General features: G+C 48.1%; 1 protein-coding gene across 1 annotated transcript in view; it reads right to left on the bottom strand.

Annotated features, from left to right (window-relative positions):
• GAS7 (growth arrest specific 7) overlaps positions 1-24872 on the bottom strand; it is a 101520-nt gene that overhangs the window by 58329 nt on the left and 18319 nt on the right. Inside the window, exon 2 of the mRNA XM_068413346.1 lies at positions 2488-2611. Within this exon, the coding sequence (XP_068269447.1) occupies positions 2488-2611 (124 nt within the window). The remainder of the gene's footprint in view (positions 1-2487; positions 2612-24872) is intronic.

Genomic DNA, 24872 nt, shown 5'->3' on the forward strand with positions numbered 1-24872 from the left:
GTTAGACAGCAAGCCTTGCATGCCAAATGTGACTTTACGGTGACTGCATGGCTCAGCAGGTCCAACTTTGCAGCACAGTCAAGGAAGAAAGTGCATATCCAACATGAGACTGGACAATCTGCCTATGGATAGTCCTGCACTACCAGTTTTGCAGGGACAAAGGTCACAGCCAACTCGTCAGATTAAATCAAAACAGTATCCAGACATCTGCTCATGCCAGGGTTGGATGAGGCTTCATCACACACTTCAACAGGAAGGCCTGGAGGTTGCATTCATCTTCTGCTTTGTCTGAGGCCTAGATGACACCACAGGTGACACTTCTTTGGCACATAATCCACTTTGAGGAAGCACAGGCATTTGGGATGTGAACCTGATCGTGCAATATAGCCCAACTAGAGCAAAAATACTCCCAAGCAATATCGTCAAACTGACAAACTAGCAAAAAGCAGTATCTACACAGCTTGAAGACTTTCAGGCAGCAGCATACTCTAACTGAGCAGGCTGAGAGAAACTGAGCTTGCCAGGAACAGTAGCTAAGCTGGAGGAGTGGAGGGGCCAGGGCGCCCCTGTACATGCTGCAGGAGTATCCTGTTGTTTCACAAAAGGCTACAGCCCTCATGGAAGGTGTGGGAGGCTCGGAAATGCATGATTCTTGAGTCCAGCACAGGAAACAAGAGCAAGCCTAACTTCAAAGCCAGTTAGGCTTAGGGCTGCTCTGATGAGGAGCTCTCTCATTTAAGCAGAACTTGAAGAAGTAGTCCCCAAAGCACAGACCAGAACACAGAAATCCAACTTCTACCCTCTCTTTTATTCTGTTATTCTGAGAACCATATTTCTTCCTGCATAACAATCCCATTGCAGTAGCTGAGAGTGCAACCAGAGGTGGTTTGGGCATTCTTCTGAGAAGGACTGGGTGGAAGTGAGCTCTGGAATTCTCCAGTCCAGCTACTCAATCCGAGCAGGATCACTGCTAACAACAGATCAGGTCAGACACAGCTTTGCCTAGCCAAGTTCTGAGATCTCCCAAGGATGGTGATTACACCACCTCCCTGGTCAGCCTGTGCCAGGGCTATCCTGCCTTCCTAGAAAAAATCGCTTTCCTGATTTCTGACCTGGACCTACCAAGCAGGATGTGGCTATTGGCCCTTGTTATATTGTCTGTAACTTTTGTGAGGAAAGTAAAAAGCTGCCTGACATTATGCAGGAACTGAGTCCAGGCCATCTCCCTTTCTGGGGTAGGATTCCCGTGACAATAGCTTTTATCACATAAAAAACAGGCTCTGCCTCTTACTGGTTTTATCTGACCTCAACCCAGTGCATGTGAGTAAGGGTCCATCACGATGACGGCTCAGGACTGAGTTTAATCACCTTCTCACCCACCTCTGAATTGCAGTGGGGACAGGGTATCTAACTCCTACTTATCTCCCCAGCCATGCAGGGGATGCTGCCCATGAGCCAGAGCAGACTATGCTTGAAAATGAAGGCAGTCTTTAATGGCAATGTGCCTTCTGGAGGGTCCTGTGAGATGTCAGTGCATAGAACTCAGGTAAATAATGACTTGACCAAGTTCTAGGTTCTTCTGAAATAAAACACATCAGTCCCTGAACGGACCTTGAGGTGCGTTGTGACAGCCCATGGCTCTCCTTGCACCCACAGTGAGTCAGAAAGAGGAACGCCAGTGGTCATGACTGATGGCTTTGACTCCGTTGTGAACAAGGTGAACTCCAGCTGTCCTTTCCTCCCCTATCATTCTGTCATTCTTTCTGCTAAAGAAATCTGGTTTTGCTGGTCACAAGTCCCTGTTTTGCAACGCTGTTCTGAGCTCATGATGAGAAAAGCAGGTAGCACAGAGTCTCAGGTAAGCCAGAGGTGGTACAAGTTAGACAGGTCTTGAGCAGCTGATAAGATCGTGAGTTAAGTCTGCTTCTCTACTAGCATGACAGTGAATAGAACAAACAAATATAGACTGAATATTCTGTCTTTGATGTCCCATTACATGTGGTTTTCTTCCCTTGCCTCCATGGCCAAGCTGACTCTGACTTGAGCAACTTTTCAATTAACTATATCTGTTTTCCCCTAACAGTGCTTCAGTGATACCTGACATTCTATCAAACTACTTTTCATATATGTACATATATAGACTTAAATTTCTCCAGCTAAAGGGAAAGGAAATAAGGAATGTAGTAAAAATTCTATCCTTAACAGTGGTTTATATTTTAAAACATTTGTGGCAGGGGTGTTTCTACTTTACATTCTCTATCTTTTGTAAAAGCTTCAGATGTCTTCTAATGGAGAGAATTAAGATGACAGAGGATCAGAAGATGAAATCTGTCTTGTAATTATTTTCTTTCATATGGTGGCAGGGTCATATTAATTCCTTTGACTCTAGGCCTACTTTGTCATCAAAATCAACTTGAGAGACAATTTCCTGCAACAGATCTGTACTGCTAGGGTGACACATTTATTGGAGCCCCCACTCCCACTTACCATTTGTGAAGGTGTTCACGTAGTACCTTCGGCCCTGGGGAGACATATAGCTATGCCAGCCAGGGGGAAGATGGCCATTCAAGGTATCTTCTCCTGTCTGAGGAGTTGCCTTTCTGGGTTTCTGCTGAGAAAAGGAAAAAAAAACCAACCTATTAAGTCAATATCTAGATAATGTAAAGTCTAACCAGACACACATCTGGAAAGGGACCATGTGGTTTGGCATTCTAGAGATTGCAATACACCCAAAGACTTTCAGGCCATTTCTCCCCTCATCTGTCCTAGCTTCATCCAGAACATGAAGCAATCTTCCCTTGGAGCACTGGCTACACCGAACATCCTTTGGGAGAGAAATGAAACCTCTCTGTATTTGATGTCCCATGAGCACTTGGACCTGTCCAAGAAAATTACTCTCGTTAAGCAGTAAAATGCAAAGCATAAAATAACCAAGTGTCCAAGAAAGAAAGGCATGCATCTAGCACTCATTTACTTTCATGTGGGTATACTGGTGGGTCAAAGCACTGGTCATGGAGGTGCTGCCACAATTTAATTTACAGGGGCACCATCACCTTCAGACATTTTCAAGAAGAAAAACCACAGAGCCATGCTGCCTATAGGAGCAGTGTGCTGAACTAAATTTATCAGTATGCTGGTTATATACTAGTAATGCATGTAATTAGCAATGCATACATTACTGATCTTAATGTAATCTGGATCCATCTCATCTAGATACAAGACCATTAGGATCCAGATTACTAGGAGGGATCCAGATCATTAGAAACAGCAGGAGATGAGCATCATGCTGTCACCTGCTTTCCAGGCACACACACAACTGCTATCAGGGTTCAAGTGCCACCTCAGCTGTACAACTCTTCACCAACTCAGGTGCAACTGCCTCAGTGCAGGTTGAGGGTGCGAGGCAAAGAAAGAGGTGATGCTGAAGTGCAAGTAACTGTCCGGACTACATTGCATCACCTGGACTATTCCCCTCTTCCAAGTAGGTCTGGTGGTTCCTTGGCAGCTTGGGATTTACAGCAGCTGCTTGATGTGAGACTGGCAAAGAGGGCTTCATCCCAAAGGAGGCATGAACCCCGTCTGGTCCCTTTAACTGGGAACACTGAACAAGGCAAAGGTAGAGAGATAAGATGCATGGCCAAAGATTGCCAATTGCAGCCCTACAGGGCTGCAGCTATGAACCTGCAGCCTCCTGGCTCACATCCAGAGAGCTCCACTTTGCCTTTCCACGTTCCCTAAGGCAAACCAGGCATGCGATGTACTCATTTTTTGTTTGTTTATTTGCATTGCCTTCAAAGGAAGAAATACAAAATAACAAGGAAACTGTGTGAAATGAAATTATTTATCCCATGGAAACTAATCTCTATCCGGGAGATGCCTTCTGACACAGTGTGGGACAGGTCTGAAGTGACTGCACTTGATTCACAAGCAGCCACATCCAGGGGACAGGCAGAGTTTCAGCATCTAGCTGCATACAATGTTCAAACATTGACAGACATATGAACAGTACCGTCAGAAAGAAACCTGTGATGTGTCCTTCTCCTACACACTCAGTCTCTGAGTGAAATTCCAACTCTGTTCCAACCCAGAATAAAAGGGACATTTAATGATTTTTGAGCCAAAAGTCTATTTTATGTTTCTTTTCAGTTTCAGAAAACTCTGATTACAATGTCTCTCAAGAGGCACTGAACTCGAGAATGATCTTGTGTTCGTGCCTCATCAAGCGTACTTGCACCGACAGGTCACAGGGTGCAAGGCAGCCACATGGACCCAAGGCCTGTGTGAGATGAATACTGTCACACCACTGCAGCACAGATGGAGCCTATGCTGGTTCAGATTTTAGCTCCTCTCCTTGAGCAGAGATACAGCCTGGGAAACTCAGTTGGCCCAACATGAATTTAACAAGTTAGCTCAGGAGATACTAAGGGACTTTACCAGTTGTATGACTCAAATTCCATGCTCTGTGTGCTGATGGCTAGCAGAGTGGTATGCAGAATTAATCAGCAGGATCTCCGCCATCCATTCCTATACCCTGTGTTTCTGCTCTCTAAGGTTTAATCAAATCAATTTACAGTTCCATTCACCCTGCTGTACATGTGAGAAAGCAGAAGCTTTCACAGTTTATGTTACTGTTTGATTTTTTTTTTCTGATCTCAGCTTAGGATGCAAGTGAAAATTTCTCTTACACATCAGCCTGCCCAAAGGCACATGTTCTCATTACTGTTAGTGTTATACTAGTGCCTAGAAATGCACTAAATGAAATTCTTGTCTCAGTGAAGCTACCACAGCCATGCCCGTTCTGTGATCACTGAGGCAGGACCCCTCCATATATGCCACTGAAACACCCCTTTGTTTCATATAGCTTTCCGTGAAAGCTCTGAATCCTACTAATGAAAACATTAAATCTCATGGATATGACAGAAAAATTAAGAAATCACAGTTTTACCTCTGGGTTATTTGATTTCTCCAGCATGATATGTATGTTTATGGAAGTGCCTTGTTTCACTGTGCAATGCCACTTCTAACATGGCTCCAACAACTACGAACTTATTTCCAATTTTTTACAGCCATGTACTGGCACCACTAGAAAGTTGCTCATGCAGCCCTGACACCTTGCAGCATGGCCCTAATTTCCAGCATCATCCTTTTGTTCAGTTTTACTCTCAGTCAAACTGAAAATAACTCACTGCAGGCTTCCCAGGCATGACGTCCCTGGAAGCATCGCACTGCTTGTGCAGATGATGCAGACCAGTGGACAGGTGTATGGCACTGACACACACTTTTATCACATGGACCTTACAAACGAAAGCTGTTTTGTGCAAGCTTCCTTTTGGTCCTGCTCAGCTCCTGTGACCTGCCATGCAGGGGAGCTTCTCCATCTCACATCTCTCTCAGACACCCCTCTCTACAGTTCCACTTAATGTAATGAAACACTGGGAAGAAAAAAAGAAGTCTTGGAAAGAGTATGTCTGACCAGTGCAGTCACCCCAGTAGTTGCAATAACAGCTAAGAAGAAGGCTGGTTGATTTCTGTCTCCAGGACTACGTCCTGAGGGGCTGTCCTTGCACCTTACCCATACACAGTGCTTGTCCAAAACACAAGTAGGTCTGGTGAGAAAGATAGGGTTAAAAAGCATTCAGAGGTTCAGGATCAAGTAAAATATGCAGAGAAGGTCAGATCAGAAGGGAAAGCATGACAGCCCCCAAGCTATTTTTTGAACCACAAAACCAGTCCCTCTCCCAGCATATTCCAAGGGATAGCACAGAGTGCTGGGACAAATCCTGGGACAGCTCCTGAACTCTCTCCATCACAGGGTTAATGGCCTCCCATTGCTGTTTGCAGAAGCACACTGAAGAAAAAAGAAGTTCCGCAGTGTAGGAGTATACCAGCTCATGAAGAATTTGGCAGCAGGTTGGGTCCCTTAGATTCACTGCACAGATCTCTGGCCTTGAAGACAACAAAGTTACACCAGACTATCTGCTGTGCGTGATCACTCCAGCAAGAGGAATTTGGGATAATCCAACCCTGGGTTTTGTTGCAGAATCTAGAAGATACAGAATTTCACACATTTTTACTGCACGCTTGCTGTTTCTGTCCTTAACATCTTCTTTCCCTTCTGGAACTGAAGCCCTCTCCATTCCTGCTGCCCCTCTTTCTTAATAAGGTCCTATAGTGATCCCGTGTACAAGTAGGTCAAGAGTAGGTTCAGCTCACTTTAGGGGCCCATGGTATTACTCATTTCACATGGTCAGCATCAGTACCCTGCAAAGACAGATACTGTTGGTTTGCTTAAGGGAAGCTCTGCGATTGCCCCAACATCTTTGAGTCACTTTTTCAGTGTTGCTTCAGGTCTCCCTGATGGACTGCAGGAAAAGCACAGGCCTTTTACAGACCGGTGTCATGGCTGTACTCTTAAACAAAGGCTATGTCAAGAGATGGGTGCAGACAGCATAGAGTGGACACCAGCAAATGTTGGATGGAAATAGTATAGAGACCGAAGTTAAGCAATGTTTTAGCTATAATCCCTGACAAAATGCATATCACCAAAAAAAGCACACAAGCATTATGTTTCGCAGTTGCTAATTCTATTTTTGAGTTACTAATATTTCTAGCTTTGCTTCTGATTTTACCAATAAAGAAGTGTCGTGAGCACAGTAGTCCCTAACTGTGACGGTCAAGAGGTCTGAATATAAGGGGAACCCCAGCACCGCCAAGTGCAGAAGTTCTTGTAAACAATAGGGCAATGGTTTGCTTGGATGTGCACAGAGTATGGATGTGTAGATGTTTTAGAGAGGAATGTGATCCTAAGCAACAGCTCACTATTGGGCAGGACTTTATCCCCGCCATGGGGACTGCAGAGGAAGATCCTCTGGATGCTGGGACCACTTCTGCGTTAGAGCCCCTAACAGGTCCCAGTGCAATCCCCTCCCACACACATTTGAGCTCCCACTCCTATATCAGCTCTGCGCCACACTGATACTCTGTGGGGGAGAGAGGAATTGAAAATGACACAGGAGAGGAATCGAAGAAGAAACAAAACTTGGCTTCATCCTCTACTGCTCACCTCCCTACACCCATTGAAGCTGATACCAGGAGGCTCTGGGACAGATGGTGTGGGGCAGTAGCACATGGGGCTGAGCTCTATAATGCGTCACAGATTAAGCACCTCATAGTTTTGGCACACTCAGCAGCAATGAGAGTGCCGTGGCGGCCATGGTGGCAGCACATTGCCCCTTCTCTGCCAAAACAGGAGCTCTGAGTAACAGGAGAGACCTTCTCGCTCTGTTTTTCCCAGCAGACACAACCCTGTCCTAGCCAGACCCTCTGCAGTCCCTTCTTCCCAGCATCAGCACAGTTAGACTGGAACCCTGTTTGCACACCCATATGGGAGAAGTTCAGGCTAACCTGGTGTGTAATGATAGGCAATTCTGCTGCCGAGACGAGACAGAGACGGGGGCCAGGAGACGGCACAGAGACGGGAAGCGACTGGCAGATGGTGTTCAAGAGCCCAGCTCCACCATTGGCACAGCAAAGCCAGACAGGCTTCAAACCTCTCCCCCAACCCAGTTCTTACTGGGACACACCCTGTGTCCCAGCCACACGTCACAAGAAAAGTGAGGCACTTCTGCTCGCACACCTCTTCCTTAGATGGCTCGGCAAGACTGTGCTACTACTTTGATCTCTTGTTCAAATTGTAATTTTTAGGAGAATTATTGCGAGGATAGTTTATGAAAACGGTAAAGCACAATAGAGGACTGTCTACATGGAGAGGAGGTTTCGCTATCAGCAGAGAGCATTACGAACCAGCAAAAACAGAACAGCAGACGGTGACTGGAAGTTGAAACTAGACAGGCTCAGGTTGAAAAGAATCTGCCAATCGTGAGGATAAGTATCTACTGCAGTGGCTTACCAGGGGGCTGTGCACTTCTTGTAGTTCCTCCATCAAGATTAAGTGCCTTTTTCTGGAAGATCTGCTCTACTCCACTCAGAGAAAAAGACGGGACCCTGCAGCCCCTGCCCCGGCGGTGCAGGAGCTCGGGCTGGGTGGGCTAGCAATCCCTTCTGCCTTCCAAGTCTTGCAGCTCCCGCAGTGCCTTTGTGCTGAGAGAAACACTTACGCCACTCCCCTCACTGTCACTTCTGGGAGCGTCACCAGCCACTACATGGTGGTGGACAGGCAGATTTGGACCTGAAAAGGATGTCTGCAACACACCATTGAGGAAACAGGAAATCTGAACAATATGAGCAGCGCAGAAAACGTGTGACCCCAGTGAAATCCTCCTGCATCTGTATTTGCTGCCTGGAAAAGGGACCAAAGCATCTCTCAAAACATTCAAAACCAAGAAGTCAAGCACTTCCCTCCTATTAGATTTCCTAGGATCAGAAGCCCATATAGCAGGGGTACATGCAGGGGTAGACAAGAGCCAGCCACGCAAGAGGCCTCACTCTCCATGACAAGCAATGGTTTTAATTTGCTGTCTGCAGAAACACAGGGACGGGATTCTCCTGATAGATGCACAGCAGAAAGGAACCAGAAGTGAGCAGCAAATGCAAAAGGATCTAAAAGCAGAGAAGGCACTGGAGCTCTTCAGCACCAAATCGTGCGCCAGAGAGCTAGCAAAAGGAGTTAACCCACCTAGTCCAGGACACCAGCGCTAACAAGAGGCAGAAAGATGTGCTTTTTAGGGCAGAGCACATGAATCTGACCATTACCTGTGGTCCATTTCCCTCGCATCCACAGGGATTGGGTTAGGGATGTCAGGGAGAGGAGGACAACCAGTGTGGGCAGGACAGCCACTCCACAGCATCACAACCCCACAGCATCACAAGCTACCCAGAGGCGACGCTCTTGACCAGGGAACAGTGTTTCATCTGTGTGCTGTTAAGCACAGATTGACTAGAAGCATGTCTGAAGAGAATGACAACTGGGTCAGACACCCTGGGTGCTCCATGCAAAAGAGCACCAGCTGTGGCCTGCATGTTGAAGCCCTAGCACTTGCTGCCCAGCTCAGAACAGGGCAGCATGTCCCGCAGGGAGGCAGTGGGGGGTGCCTCTCCCACTCCACCTCTTCTGACTTTCTGACTGTTTTGTTTTTCTCTTCTTTCTCGCTCTTCTTGATCAAGTTAGCAGCAGCCCAACTCATCCTGTTCCTTTGAAGACCACCTGGCAATGTGATCACCTCCCACTGGTGGAAAAAAAAAGGGAGCTGAAAGGGGTTTTACGCAGCAAAGTGAGGCAACAGGGAGTGAAAGGCCTGCCCACATCAGTCCATCCCATGCTGACTGCCCCCGAGGCAAGTTCCGCCTTGCTCAATAGAGGAAAATCACTTCCCATTTTCAAACTGCAGGAAATCCCCGTTCCCCTTCAGAGAGGGATCCTAGGGAGGAAACATCTGTGCACTTAAAAGCCTGAGCTCCCTGAAGGTGTGTTAGGTCGCATTGCGCTCCAGCAAAGTGCAGCCCAGGGGCTCTCCCAAACACACAACCCAAGGTAAAGCAAAACAATCCCAAAACCACAAATGCAGGCCCTGAGCAACCTGATCTAACTCTGAACAGGGGGTTGGACCAGAGACCTCCAAAAGTCCCTTCCAATCTAAATTCTTCTATGATTTTATGATCCTATTTCAACAGAGCATCCAGCCTTGGAGCAAATGAAGAGGACGCCTCTAGCTGTGGGAAAAGTTTGGATTAAATGCTGTGTCAGGACACTCATCTGCTGTTGCCAGTTGCTCAGAGCCACACTGTGCTTCTGCAGACCCAACAGCACAAAGAAAGGCTACAGAGTCCAGCTAAGCAGCTCCCCTGCAGTGTTCTGCCCATGCTGGAGGATCACTGGTGACAGAAAGCTGGGCAAAATGTGCAGGGGGAACTCCCTGCAAGAAGCAATGCAAGGACACAGCAGGGAAAAACCACCATAACATGAACCTGCACCAGAACAGCACTCTATCCTGTGGGGAAAAGCTTGTACGGACATTACTGAGCTTATGTTTCTGTCTAACTGCAGTTTTCATAAATACCTAACTAGGATTTGCTAGTGAGAGAAGTCCACAGAAGACCCTTGGTGGCAGGGGTGCCTACACCAAGGCTCGTGTCCACCCCAAGTTTGGCACAAAGATCCCAGCACTGAGAAGTGCCCCGCAGACCCTCCCCAGGCTGGGCATGGGCATGCCCACACCAACGTGTGCCCTGGCAAAGGAAACACCCGGTGCACCTCTGAACCCCTCCGGTATTACCCGCAGCCTCTCTCTAGTACTTCGAGTTATTCTCTATTTTGTTCATTTTTATGCAATCTTTCTTGCTCAACATTTGGTTTCCATGGAGTCACATACACTGTGTGAAACAGATTTTATATTTAGAAAGTGGAACGGGTCATATGATCTGTCCTAGTTGTCAAGGTAACCAGCACAGCTCCCGTTTGGCTGAATCTGGTGGCACACGGCTGCTGGGCACAAGTCGCCCTCCCTGGGTGGCCCTGCAGGCACGACTTCTGCAGCAGAAACACAGCAAGACGCTGCCAACGCAGACATGGCCACTGCCGCTCCAGCCCCCACAGCCTGACCATGGCATTCCTCTTCCTTGGGCACCATGCCTCGTCTCTGGCTACCTTCTGTAGCACCAGCCCTCCTCCTCGAAGAGAAACAGTCCCTTTGCCTGTGCCAAGTGTTAGGGCGTCTCAGGGCGTTGCTTGCGCTGCTAGGCTGGAGCCGTGGGCTGAGCTATGCCCAGCACATGCCCCACATGCCCGTCTAGCATGACCGCTCTCATTTTTCCCAGTCTGAAAAAATGTCTCTGCCGTAATAAGTCTCCTCTGTGCCACGCCAAAGTCTTCTTCACCCCTTCTTCCTCCTGAATAACTTCACCATCTCCGTGCAGCTGCTGTTTCCTTGGGTGCCATCTCTGCCACCTTCCAACCAACCCGCTGCAGCTGTGACCAGGAGGAGGACCAGGTGGCCTTTGTGCATGGCGCTCTGCTCTGTGTCCAGCTCTCCTATAGCTCTGCACCTTTTTATTTCCCATTCGGCCCCAAAATGCAGTGTGCATGCTTCCCACCCAGCTCTACCTTCCCCACTGGGTGCCTGCTCTCCCAGCCAGATCCACAGCTGCCGAGATCCTCCCTCGTCTCCCACCCAGGTCCTTGGCTGCAGTGCAGGCATGTGCCCAGGACTTTGCTTTAAGGTAATATCCATGAACAGCACTGTGTTTGTAGAGAATTAGCCTTCTGGGACTGATACACTTTTCTCTGCCAGTACCCCAAACTAGGGAAAAAAACTTTCTGAAGGATACAGGATACATGACCCAGGGAAACAGACTGGGTGGTGTTTTCTGGCTCAGTGTGGTGAGAGACCAAAATGGGTGGGAAGATAAATGCTCTGATCCATGAATCCCGCCTAGACCCCTTCAAAACAGGGGTTGTCGAGCCAGAGGTGAAAAATCCGAGTAACTCCAGTGCAGCTCAGTCCTCTCCCTTCCTTCTTAACGTGTGCCCAGTGCACGAAGCCACGTAAGGGGCCAGGCTGGGAGAAGCCACAGCACTGAGCTGCAGCTGAGCCTGTCCCCTGTGGTGGGGCCACAGGACCCATGGCACCAGGTCTGGGCCAGATCCTGACGCAGATGATGCTCGCTGCCCGGCAAAGCAGTTCGGGGAGGTGCTTGGCGATGGCTACAGACTTTTTTGGCTGAGGAGGGAGAAGCTGGGCAGGTGTGAGAAGTAGGAAGGATAAAAAAGATGGGGTGGGGGGGGAGATTCAGTGTGGGAAAAGAGCATGGCAACGGGGCCCTGACTGGGGGAAGGTGGTTAGCAAGAAAGAGCATAAAAAGCCTGTGATGGCTCCCCATTTGGGGAGCGGCAGGTGTGGCAGGCGGGTGAGCGCAGCCTGCAGAGGAGGACAGCCCAGCTGCTGGCTTTCTCGCCTCTTGCTCTGCCTGAGCTCTCGGCACACTCCCAAGCGAGTTCATTGCTTTCCTATGCTCCCTGTTAAGTGTGCTCACAGCCCATGTGAGTGCTACCCTGTGACAGTATTTAGCACTATCTGACAAGGGCGCAGAGTCCTGGCACTGAATGAGCAACCAAGAAAGGGGAAAGGAAGTACCACCCTCACCGCAGGCAGCGAAGACCCTGAACAGCCAGATGGGAGTGGTGTCTGCTCTGAGTGAGAAAGCCTGTGCAGAACACGGTGGCCATGGCTACACGCACATGTGTATCCCTGCAAGTATAACGCATATATACCCACAGGGAGCTCAAGAATCGCCCCCTAGGAAAATACATGGTTGTTTTTCCTTTCTGTGCTAATGGATAAAAAGTCATTAATGGACAAATCTGTCCCATTCCCTTTGAGCAGCTCCTCCCAGCTAGCATCATCTGGCCAAGCTATGCGTGGAAAGGTGATGGCCAGAGTGAGACTGGATGGGAAAGAAACTGCGGGCAGTCACATCGGGCAGAAGCAAGGAGCTGGCATTGCTACGTGGAGCTTCTCTGGTGTGGCCTGGGGAGGCCAAACTGCGCTTGGCCAAGGAGGGGTCAACCAGGCAGACTGCTGTGATGAAAGGCTCAGCTCCACACACAAAGGAGCACAGAGGAACAGTAACAGCAACACAGAGGGACAATGATGGGTGGTGAACCAAGATAACCTAATCCCCCAAACAGAGCACCCTGCCTGGAGCCTCCCCTCTGCACGAGAGCAATCAGCCCCCATTGTCTGGGGTGAAAACCACCACAACAAGTCAAGGGAAAGGCTCTCTAGATCATCCTACAGATTGATACTGCCTCTAGGGGTATGGGACTCATTATGGGATGCAGGTAAAGAGCATCTCGGGATTATACAAGACAAGGGATGGTTAGGAGAAGAAACAAAGGTGGGGGAAGGAAGGAAACCAGTGTGGGAAAACAGAGGGGGTAAGGGGCTGAGAGAAGCTAGTCACATGTAAATGGGCAGCCTGTCATCACGTTTGTCTGTCCATGCCCTGAGTCTGATCACTTCAGTCCATCCTGTCTTCTTATTAAAATCTATTTCTAACTATTTTACTGGGTAAGGGCCTCTCCACTCAGTATGCATGTGTGTGCATGGAGATTTAATTAGTGCCAGCAACTGGAGAGACTGGAGTACTGGTGCATCATGTGGGTGCATATCAAGCTGGACTAGCCAGGTATTGAAACAGCCATAAGTCTTGGCCAGATACTGTAGAGACCACAGGGTCTTTGAACTGCTACTGGAGGGACCAGCGGATCCAAGCCAATTACTGTAGGCACCATAAGTTCTGCTTGTTGCCTGAGAGCCATTTGCTTATGCGTGTCTGTGTATGTCAGGTGAAAGGATCCGTGGCTCAGCTGCCAGGTAGATGTGGTATCTACGTCCAGTTCCTGGAAGGATCCTCAGTATGTGTCTGTGCATGCGCTGGTGTGTACAAGGAGGTCTGTGAACCAGCAACTGGAGTGGGCCTGTGGTCTCAGGGGCTGCATGACCAGGTGCCAGGAACTGGGGAGACTGGGACCCAGGGCCACCTCCTGGACAGACTGTCTCAGGCCAGTTACTGGAGGGCTCCACGTTGTGTATATGTATGCATTCCCCACTAACAGGCCTTTATCCTTTTTCAGCCAGAAAGGGGAAGAGGATGAGGCTCTTGGTGTTGCTTGTGAGAGCGCTGAGTGTTGCTGTCTGTGTTGATCTGTGCAGCTGGCCATGTGTATACATATAGAAGAACCATGCATGTCAGTCTGTGTTGTATGCCTAATGGGAATACATGCTTAGCCTCACTGCTGTCTGGACCTGGGGGTATGGAGATGTGGCAGCTTTGACTCTAGTGGGCTACCCAATCCAGCAGCCCCTAACACAGTGCACATGCACTTCCCAGCCCTTGGTATTTGTCTTTCCAGGTGCTGATGTGGAGGACAGTTAGCTCAGGTGGAATAATCCCAGTCCAAAACAAAGCTAAGCAATGATGAAGAGAGATACCTCACATGTGCCTGTCCTCTGTCATAGCCCTGGGGGAACGGGGGAGCACTGCAGCCTGTCTCTGTGTTCATGCCTTCATGCAGAAGCTCAGCTCTGCAGCACCAATTTAACAACACACACTATGCCTGCCTAAACTCTAAGGCATGGGGTACTGAAGAGAAAAGAGGCAGATCTCAGCATCAACACATGGCCTTGGAGACCCTCATGGGAAGTCAGATATGTACCATACAGAAGTTAAAAGGCAAGTGCAAGAATGCCAGGAAGGACCAGGCTGATACCCCTCACCCATTCCCAAGCACAGCTGTGTCCAACTGCCTCCATCAAACATGGAGCAATCCTTCCCAGCAGTCCATTCTCCTGTAGCAGTCAAGGACTTTGAAATATCCGTAGTCCTTTTTCTTCTTCCCAAAGAGAAATAAAGAAGTTAGTACTTTCCCATTCCTCTTGTTTTCCTTTCAGCGCCAGTTTCTTGCTGTTCAGAGTTAACATTTGCCATCTCCACATACAGGCTGTGGAGGTCTGGGAATGGTTCATCTGCCAGTATACAGCCAGCTTGGGTCACCAACAAGCAGGGCACTGAGTCCTCGGCCCTGCTGCCTTTCTGTTATCAGGAAATGAAGCCATGGTGTCTTCCTACCACGATGTCTCAAAGTAACAGGATGTGGCCAGCTGGGACAAAGCTGATTTCTCAAGAGATCCAGAGCTGATAGTAGCACAGTTTCATGTTTCTATGTCCAAGCTCTGCACGCTGCCGCAAACACTCGGCTCACTAGGATATGACAAAGTTTGACATGAGCTACTTGAGTCACAGCCCCATCCCCTCAATAGGAATTGAGACCCGGAGCTCTGCCACAGGCTGTCATGAGAGGGCTCTCCTGGATCCTAAGACTTCCCTAGGCAAGAGTTATCATCACACCACGGCTTGGTAGAGTGGGAATGGGCAGAAGGTAAAATGCTGGGGATGAGGCAGCACCAGCACTCCAAGAGCTCCGGGCTGGATGTGCCTCGTGCCAAGGCAGCCCGTGAGGAGGCAGGAGCCCTCCTCCCCTCGCCCTGATCAGGAGGGATCTGCCTGCTCCATCTCTGACATCAGCATCTGGTACAAGGCAGAGCACCAGGGCCAAGCGCTCTGAAGGGCTTTGTTGTCCTGAGCAGCCAGGGACAACAAGGCTATTGTTGAGCAAACCTTGTACTGTAGGAGTCACCCCATACGCCCAGCGAGTCACAAGGCCACGTCAGGCCAGCTGCAGCGTTACTGCTTGTCTCCAGTTTGAAATGACACGCTGTGGGGACAGATCCCCTTCTGAGTGACTGCAGAGCGTGGCACACCAGCAAAATGGTCAGAGGCCGAAGAGGCAGCCAGGGAGCAGGGGCCACGGTGCTTGCTCCAGGTGCTCTGGGCCGGAAAGGTGACGGGAAGCAGTTAAAAAAAGAAACTTCCCACAGCCGCCTAAATTCACGGTCTGACCCCCCTCCCTCGGCTGGTGCATGGAAAAGGGGGGCAGAGAAGACACCCACAGCAGGCTTGAGGGCAGGCAAAGAGCTGGGCAGCACGTCCGTCTTCTGCGCTCCTGGGCCCTGTGAGCGCAGCTGATTTTAGAGAAATGAAACATCTGGGAATAATGCCAAATGTTTCTCTATGGGGCCTCCAGCCTGTACGCTGCAGGACAGCTCAGCCTGGCTAAGCACTCTCTGCTATACGTGCTGACACAACGCGCTCTTACCAGCCCAGGACGACGCCCCAAGCCTATGCACAGGAACGTGTCCCCTCTCTCTGGCCGGGGCCAAGAAGCACTGATGGCTTTGTGGGATTAGATGCAGTGTCAGAGTTTGATATTTCACAAGACGTTGCAGCAAGCTGCAAAATGTGTGCATGAAGAACTGGAAGGGAGCCCCAAGTCACTCTGGTCTTTGTGGGGATGTGCCATACCCCCTCCTGCCATGGCCATCCCCAAACAGTGCCACAGGGTTTTATCTGAAGATAAATGTCTTCCTTTTTAAGCAACTGCTTAAAAAGGAAAAAACTTGAACAGAAACCTAGCAGAAATAAGAAGAGGTGGTAAAGAATCCTGTCCCTTGCCCACTGTGTGGCTCTTTCAGGTCCGCTCTTGATCTCATGCACGGACTTTCTGTGTTGCACCACACTTTGCATTGCCCTCCTGCATTGCCCTCCTGCATTGTCCTCAAACAAATCCCTCCTGGAGGTGCTGACGGGGAGCCCTCAGCCCCCGTGGGCTCCCGCGAGCTGCCCGGCCATGTGCTGACCCCTCTACCAGCCCTGCGGCACCCGGCAGCCCGTCTGCCTGAAGTGTGCTCCACAGGTCCAGGAATTACAAGCATCCTCTTGCAGCAGCATCGCCTGACCCAGAGCACAGCAGCCAGGTAAACAAACCCCGGCAGTAACACAATAAAAGAACTGCTCCCAGCAGCAAAATACTCCCGCTCCAAGTCGGATTGCAGGCGTCCAGCATTTCACCCGGGGACAACGTGAACCTGCGTGGTGCCGCGGCAGAAGCTATTAGTGACAGACTCGCTTGCTTTTGTGGTTTACGTGGAACTAGGACACTTTTCCACTCCAGCAATGCACAAGGTGCAAAAAGAAGTCACGAGTAAAAATAAAATAATGAAAAATATACAAATCACTATGAAAGAAAATTTTTCTCTCAAGGGTACAATGTACCTATGGAACACACCTTCATACACATATCCCACTCACAAGGGGGCTGTGCCAGGGCATGCCTTACCTGCTTCATTTCTCATACATCACTACGTTTTTTTTTAACAAGGACAATTCCAGTGCTGTATTCTGCAGTTTCCCAGACACAATAAAATCACTTCATAACAACTAATAATCAGTGTCTGTTCTTTTAGGAAGGAAGGGATTCTCCCTTAAATTATATAGACTCTCTCCCATGTGTGCATACAAGCAAGCACAGCAAAGCTAAGGCACGGCAACATCCACCTCTGCTGCAGTCATCTGCCAAAAATGGCTATTTACAAAAACATTTTGGAGCAAGTGAGTAACACACTTGTATGTTAGGAAAGCAAGTAAAAGCAGAATAGAAGAGTTTCTGGTCAGACCTCCATTGCTGGTGTATTCTCCTTCTCAAGAGAAGTTAATGAATGGATATTCTAAGATTGTCCAAAGAACAATGCGGATTAGTTGTCTGTATTAATCTTTAATTACTTTTTTAAAGGCTTTAAATATGCTCTCTCTTTTAGGAAGAATGTTGGGATGAGGTCCCTGAGAGCCTTATGTTAATGATCTGCATTTCTTACAAGATACTTTTATTATAAATATTATCTCAAAATATATCCATTTAAAATAAAATTGGAATAGTTAATTCAGAGTCTGTTCCTGGCCCCAGGCCTTAAGCAAAGCTATTAAGGTTTTGGCATATCGCAACTACATTTTCCTGCATGTGGCTGTGGTAGGTCAGGATCCCCAAATAAAGCTCCTAGCTACTTTCGCAGGCAGCCTGGATGGGGACTTGTTATTTACAACCGTCCTCAATTTTTCTTGAATGGTGTTTCCCTAGAGAGAAGATCTGTTATGCAGCCCCGACCTGATATTCCCTGGATTAAACAGCCCTCCACAACCAAAACTTTGGGAACCTCAGATGCAGAGAAAACAATGAAATGGCCAAGATACAAAGTGCTGCCAGATGCACATTCCTGCGCCCTCCCTCATAATCTCTCTCAGGCGGGAATGTAACTGTTGTTGCCTGTAACTCCGCAGCAAAGCACACGCAGACAGACACATGATATTTAGTTTTTATTTTTGCTGCGGCTACAATTCTTAATAAATGAGAAAACGAAAAAAAAAGCAGGGGAAGAAGGCCATTCCCACAACTTGCCAAGGCCAAGTGAGGCTGCCGGAGCCCCAGCCCGAGCCTCCACATGGAGCCATGGGTTGCCCTGGACCCCTGCCCACCTGCCACTGTGGCCAGACAGACGGACAGACGGCCACCGCCACAGCATGGGTGGGTGCTGGTCCAGAAGCAGGGCTGGTGGGACGGCAAGTGGGAGGCCATGTGCCCATCGCTGCTGGGGGGACAAGGTGCCAAGGGGAGGACAGGGGGCTTTGGGGCTCTATGGTGCAGTGCAAAGTACTTGCTCCCTCCCTTGCAGCTGGGACACAGGTCTCCTGCTGGGCTCAGGGGGGGTGTGTCACCTGCTGACACGAGCGCTTGCTGCATTTGCAGCGTTTATCCAGGGGTCCCTTCTCTAAAAATGCTAAGTGTGGGACTGCCTTTGTACCCCAACAGAGGACTGAGGTGTCACTAAAGCAAAATCCTCCTTCTCCATCAGGCTCAATGACTCTAGATGCTGCTCAGGCAGGACATACTGAGCACGACCAGAAGCATCTCTGCTTGGCTGCCTTGACCCCCTCCCACACCCACAGGAAGGTCTGGACGAGCATGGCAGTTTCCTGCTGGCACCAGAGTATGCTATATTCGTTTACAAGCTTCTTCCCATCACAGGAACAGAAGAAAGTGCAAATGTGACATACGGGTAGCGCAGCACCATCAGCTGCCTCTGAAGATGACCATTGGTGGACAGAGCAGCAGAGGACCTCCATGCTGTGCAAGAGCCGTGTGCTCCCCTCTCCCTGCTGCAGCTTCTGCTGCTCCCAGGAAGGACCGAGCTGGCTTGCAGCGATCCTGGCAGCACGAAGTGCTCTCTGTAGCTGCTGTCGCATCTCTGGCGCTCCTACAGAGAGGCTCCGCTCCTTTTTACGGCCCTTCTGATTTGCAGGAGGACACCCACAGAAGACGCCCCTGTCTCTCTCCCACATGCCACCTACCCAGGCCTGTAAAGTGAGCCATCATTTCAACAGACTGGGCAGTCCTTGGTAATGTGGATGCCTCTTACCTCTGACATACCACCACTGACATGACAGGGTCCATTCATGTTTACTTCCTAATTAGCGGGATACCCTTGAGCATTGAAAAAACCTCAGTTTCTTGTCCTGGGAGCTTCCGCAGCCCTCTGCATGCTAAAGGGAGCTCAGATCTCTTTTGCCCGGTTTATCTCTTTTTAATGAAACTCCACAGCACAAGCATTTCATCTGAGAAGAATAATATCCAGGTCACCACATTTGTGCAGTGAAATTCATTTAGTCCTGGGATGGCCCATATACAAGAATAACATTTAAGCCAGCACACTGCAGATGGTGCGAAGGACTTCAGAGAACAGGGATGACAATGGCAGACCTGAAGAAAAGTGCAGGGAAACAGTGTAGTCGAGCAGGTCCAGAACAGGGAGACTCATCGGTCAGAGGCGATCTGCTGCAGCCAGGATAGACGCATGTGGAAAAGCGGAGCCGGGCAGAAACACAGACAGGAAATATCAAGATGAGATTCAGCTTGGGAAAAATGCAAGTACAAGAAAACAGCCCAAAAAACAGCCAGTGGGAGGGAAATCCATGGAAAAAGTTATTGATGAATTTTAATTAGCCCCACCCTGTACTGGAGCATCCTCAGAAGAACACAGCGAGTGTCAGTGCGTCACCTCCCTCTGCCCTCTTTTCCTGGTCACTCCCCCATCCCACTAACACTGGTTTAGAGGAAATGAATAAACTGCTCATTTTAAAACTGCCACATTTCCCTTCTAGACCCTCTATTCTCTTTGGGACTTTACCAGACTTCAAGCTTCCAAACGGATGTCTATGAGGATTCGTTTTCACTTCACCTCAAATTTGTTTATGCAGCAAAACCACGGAGGAAGTTCTTAGAAAAAAAGGCCAACATTAAAGCACGCTTATGCCAATGGTCAACCAGTATTTGGGCAATGTGCATAGGAAATCTAGTTTTGCTAGGAGGTGGTGGTTGCTCCTGGCAGGACTTCCATGTGCCCAGGGACCAGCAGGGCAGGTTAAAAACTGCAACGCTGACACATCACCAGAAGTTCCTTTTCTTTCTGAAGCCCAGCTATTCTGTTGGTGAACTGCTAGTAAGTGACATGCACCACTAATGAAATACATGACTACACTATTACCCTTTGACATGGGATGAGACACAGAAGTACAGCATTCAGAGCTGAACTCACCCCCAAATATCATTATTTCTGTGCAATTCACAACTTCTGCTGTTCCGAGAGAAGTAAGCTTCAGCCTGAGCATGCTACCTACAGAATGAGCAAGCACAGGAATTGCCTATTACCACAACAAAGTCTAAATATGTTTGGCTTTGAGTTACTGCAGCTATACAAAGGGAGCTAGAGGCACCAAGCCTGCATGACTTAATTGCCATTATAGATAAAGCTCATTGCAGAGCTGAGAACTGAATGTTCTCATCTTGATCAAGGCTGGCCCTCTAATCCCTGGGACTATCTTGCAGTAAGGATGCATTTCCAAAACGGTCCAGACACTCTGACCTGCTGCTTACTCAAGATTCATCACCAAGCCACGCTGTCTCTCAAAGTAGATACAGAAAATCTATCTGCTTGTTGTTCTACATCCAGCAAGTTAATTTTGTTTATGGAAATTCAGCATTTCAATATACATCTTCCTCTTATGTCCACAGGATATAATTACCTCTTACTGCTGCAATGAATTTTAATAATCATAATATGGAAACATCAGAAGTCATTGGGACTGGGAACCCTTTGTGCCTGGCACTATGCATGTAAGGAAGGGAACCTTTTAGATTGCTTTTAAATGAAAAATAAGCTGCCAGTTACTCTTATGACAAGTACAGAAGTGTAGGCGCAAAAGTAGATAAAATCAGCAGAAAAGCGTTAACAGTAACAGGAAATGTTCTATAAATGCAGTAGTATTAAGAGGAAGACCAAGTAAAGGAACCAGCTGCAGCTCAGCAGAGAAGGAGAGCTGCCCATGGATGATCATGTTCAGGATCTTCAACAAAAAGTTATCTGTTAATAAAGAAGTCATCCATGGCCAGGTGGCTGTCACAGTTAATACTAGCAACAAAGGGTTAAGATCTCAGCCTGCAATAGGGAAGGAATAAGTTGGAGAACACTGAGATTGATAGATTCATCCTAAGACTTTTAAAGAACTGGCTCCTAAATTTCAGAGCAATTGCTAATCATCTCTGAGAATTTATGAAAAATTGGGGAGGGAGAGTTCTGGCAACACAGAAAAGGCAAAATACAGTATCTAGCTTGGAGAAATGAGAAAAGAAGGAGACAGAGTCATGGAACAGCCAGTTTAACTACAGTTCCTAGAAAAATAATTGAATAAATTAGCAATTTTTTTAAGGACCCTGAGCAGACAACAAGGATATAATTAAAAGCCTACACCATTTTGTCATGGATGACAAAATGCCCAAGGTGGAAGTGGGGTCACAGAGGTGTCAGCAGTGGTACGCTCTCCTAGAGAGACAAACACCTTACTGGGAAGGAAAACAAGAGTGCAGCCTGAGACATGGACCTGGTAAGACCTCAGCTGGAACTATGTGTCAAGTTTGGAGATTTACTCTTTAAGACATGAACAAACTGGCTAGTCCAGAAGACAATGAAAACAAGAGATCTAGAAAAAATTACCTGAAAGGAAAGAGGAAAAGTTGTTTCATACAGAGCAGGAATGAGTGAGAGGGGAGTGTCTCAGATATGTCATCAGGCTGCTGAAAAGAGAAAAAGGATGGTTTATTTTCCTGTCCATCACAGGTGGGATAAAAATGACGTTAAATTGCAGGAAGAAAGGTTCAGGATGGAGGTGATATTGAAGGCACGGTATAGCTTGGATTTCCTTAAGAAAAGACCAGATAGCTCTTTATAAGAAATGATGTAGGTATTATTGAGCCTTTCTTGGAGCAGAGGAGTGAGGCTATGACTTATAGTATGAGATACTCGTATGTACCCTGGGCAGTTGTTTTCAAAGATCACACTATGCTGACATTCCCTGAAGTGGCTTGGAATAGATACATTTGATATGAAAATGGAAATATTATTTAAAGTATGACATCATATATTAAAAAGAAAACAAAATCTAATCTAAGAAAATGCTACTTAGAAAAGGTCAACACAGCTGAAAATTAAGAAGAACTGGGGTGGGGACTATGTAATCTTTCTGATGGCATTCACAATGCAATCTTTAATAACGTTATCGTAAATCATTTTCTTCAAGAGGCCTCTGATGCTTGAGTTACATGATTACTGAGAAACTGCTTAACTCTACCTCATCTCCATCCTCTGGGGGGAAGTTTATTACAAGGGTAATAGACTCAGCTGTAAGAGCAACATTTTAGACTGACAGCAATTGGAAATAAGGCCCTGGAGACCACCATGGCGTGGGCTTTACCTCTCCTTGTTTCTGATACTTGAGAACAAATACGAGTCATTTAACTACCACCGGCCAACCAGTAATATCTCCCTGCAGCCAGAGAGACCAGGCCATTTTCAAAGGGATGTGGAAGGCCTAGGTTCAGTTTTATTCATCGATCACGTCTCAGATGAGTCATGTTCCCCTTGCATTCAGACAATTCTCCATCCATAAGCCAAATGCAAAAGGGCTTTTCCAACCCACTCTGAATCATGAAGCCAGCCAAGCTTCTGGACTGATCCATCAAGCCTTTACAAAGGTGAGTAAAAAATGAATGTGCTTGAATGACAGAGACACAAGGTCATTTTTTTAAAAAAGATCTGGTAAAAACTCAGATAGATGTTGATAGGATCACAGAATCAAGCCTGTGCTGTACTATCCAAAGGATTCTGCAGATCAATGACCTTGGATTTCCACGAAGTACGTTGGGCAGAGTGGTCTCTGCCAAAGGCCTTAGGGCACTGCAGCACACACACGCTTGCAACATCTGAGGGTTTCTGCAAGAGGCTGAAATACAGAGCTGCCTGTTTCCCCCTCCAGCCCAGCAACCCAGTGAAGGTGCCATCCTGCAGCCCTGTGCTCTCGCATCACCCTACTCTTCTCTCAGCATGTGGCACTGCCTCTGGTCTCATGTATAATGACCTGGACATCATTACCATGAAGAGGCACACAGAAATAATTCCTAGGCTGTAAAACCTCTTCACTTGAACGGTTGCAAATTTTTGCATGTGAACCACAGCAGTATTTGCAGCTGAGGTATTCTGAAGCCTGGGACTGCAAAAAAACCCGAACCTAAACAAAGCAAGGAAGTTCTGATGAGTCTGCCAATCATATCCCACTGTTTTAGATGGGATTTTTAAGACAATGGGATTTTTAATTCCTGTGTTTTGGTGAAAAAGGTAGAATTCTATTTCTAATCTAGTCTTGATATAAAAATAAAGGGTCAGAAATTTCCTGGTAACAAGGTGCTACCCTTTGGAGAGCAGAAAAAACAGATGAGTATTGCAGCACAACTTTTGGTACAGCTAATCCAGGAGTCATGGAAACAGCCTCTTGAAAATATCCAAAAACCCAACCTTCTGAGAGGTACCCTCTGTAAGAAGCTTGCCCTGCTCAGAGTACCTCACCGGCTGTAGCACTTCCCTCCTGAAACTTCCCAAGAAGTCCACAGGCCAACCACTCCATGACATCTGTGGGGCTGCACCCAGCTGCCTGAATACTTGTGTTGGTCTCAGAGAGACACAGGTGGGAAAAGAAAGCATTCAGGTTCTGGGAAAATTTATTTAATTCAAACCCAAGAGCCACTTTCTGGCTTGTAAAAACCGTATTTGCACCTTCCTGTTCTGCTGCAATAGCCTTGTTTATGGAAGAAGGAACCGGGAGCCCTAGCACAGCCTTGCATTTGCAGGCAGGTCCCACCTCCTCCTGGACACCAAACACCAGCCTTGGCCTCACGCCTAGGAAAGAAGGAGGATGACACAGAACAGATGCTGAATTCAAACTACAGATTGATAACAACACCCCCAGGCTCCTGCTCTCTGAGTTAGCAATAAGAACAGTTTGGCAAGACATGAAATCTACATTTCAGCGTAGCTCCTCATGGAGGCTGCCATACAGCCTGTTTTGAGTGCAGGGACATCAATATGCAGAGCTGGTCAACGCTCCTGCCTTTGTTCAGCACTGCAGACTTTGTCTGAGCAAACACAGGTGCCCACAGCCGAATCAGTTGGGCTGGTGCTCTCTGATCACCAGGGAGAAACAGAGGCCCCAGCTCCTTCAGCCTGGACATCTGAAAAAGCATCATGAAAGTTTGACCTCAGAAGTCCCTCTTCCTCAGTTGGCTATAAAGGGATCTGAGTGACTGCTTTGCCTCTCTAAAGTAAAGATGAACTTGTTCTTTGCTGTCTGAATGCTGGACTGAGAAGTTTCTCCTCCAGGACTGCTCACCTGTCCTCATTGACCCATCACAGCAGAGACAGTCCTTGAAGCTTATGAGAAACCTGCTGTCCCCCTGGACTCCCCATGCTTGCTCTCCCGCCCACTGATTGCCCACAGGCATCCTCCCCAGGGGCAGGAGGATGTTCACTGCGCAGCCTGGCAGCTAACGTGCTCCCTGAGGAACAGAGAAGCGCGCGCTTGACTCCGCACAGAGTAAGAGGAAGCCGAGGCCATGTCTCCCACTTCCTGCGCTTGAGCTGCTTGCCTGCTCAGGACGTTGGTGGTTAATGGCCTCCTCTTCCCGCAGCTTTTAATGAGCCAGTGGACATCAAACGCATACAGCCCTTCTGCACAACCCCACAGTGTTCAGGCACTGCAGCTGCCAGGAGGACCCCTCACTCACACCACTCCCCAGGCTTGGCCTTTCCCACTGGTGAGCTTTGGGCACCTCCTGCTAAGCATAAACCAACACTCAGTCGTCTTTGGAGAAACCATAGAATCACAGAATCGTTTTGCTTGGAAAGGACCTTTAAGATCATCGAGTTCAATCGTTAACCCGGCACTGCGAAGCCCACCACTAATTCATGTCCCTCAGCACCACATCTACACGGCTTTTAAATCCCTCCAGGGATGGTGACTCCACCGCTGCCCTGGGCAGCCTGTTCCACTGCTTGACAACCCTTTCAGTGGAGAAATTTTTC

The sequence above is a fragment of the Nyctibius grandis genome, chromosome 15, assembly GCF_013368605.1.
Source record: "Nyctibius grandis isolate bNycGra1 chromosome 15, bNycGra1.pri, whole genome shotgun sequence".
In the NCBI taxonomy this organism is placed as follows: domain Eukaryota; kingdom Metazoa; phylum Chordata; class Aves; order Nyctibiiformes; family Nyctibiidae; genus Nyctibius; species Nyctibius grandis.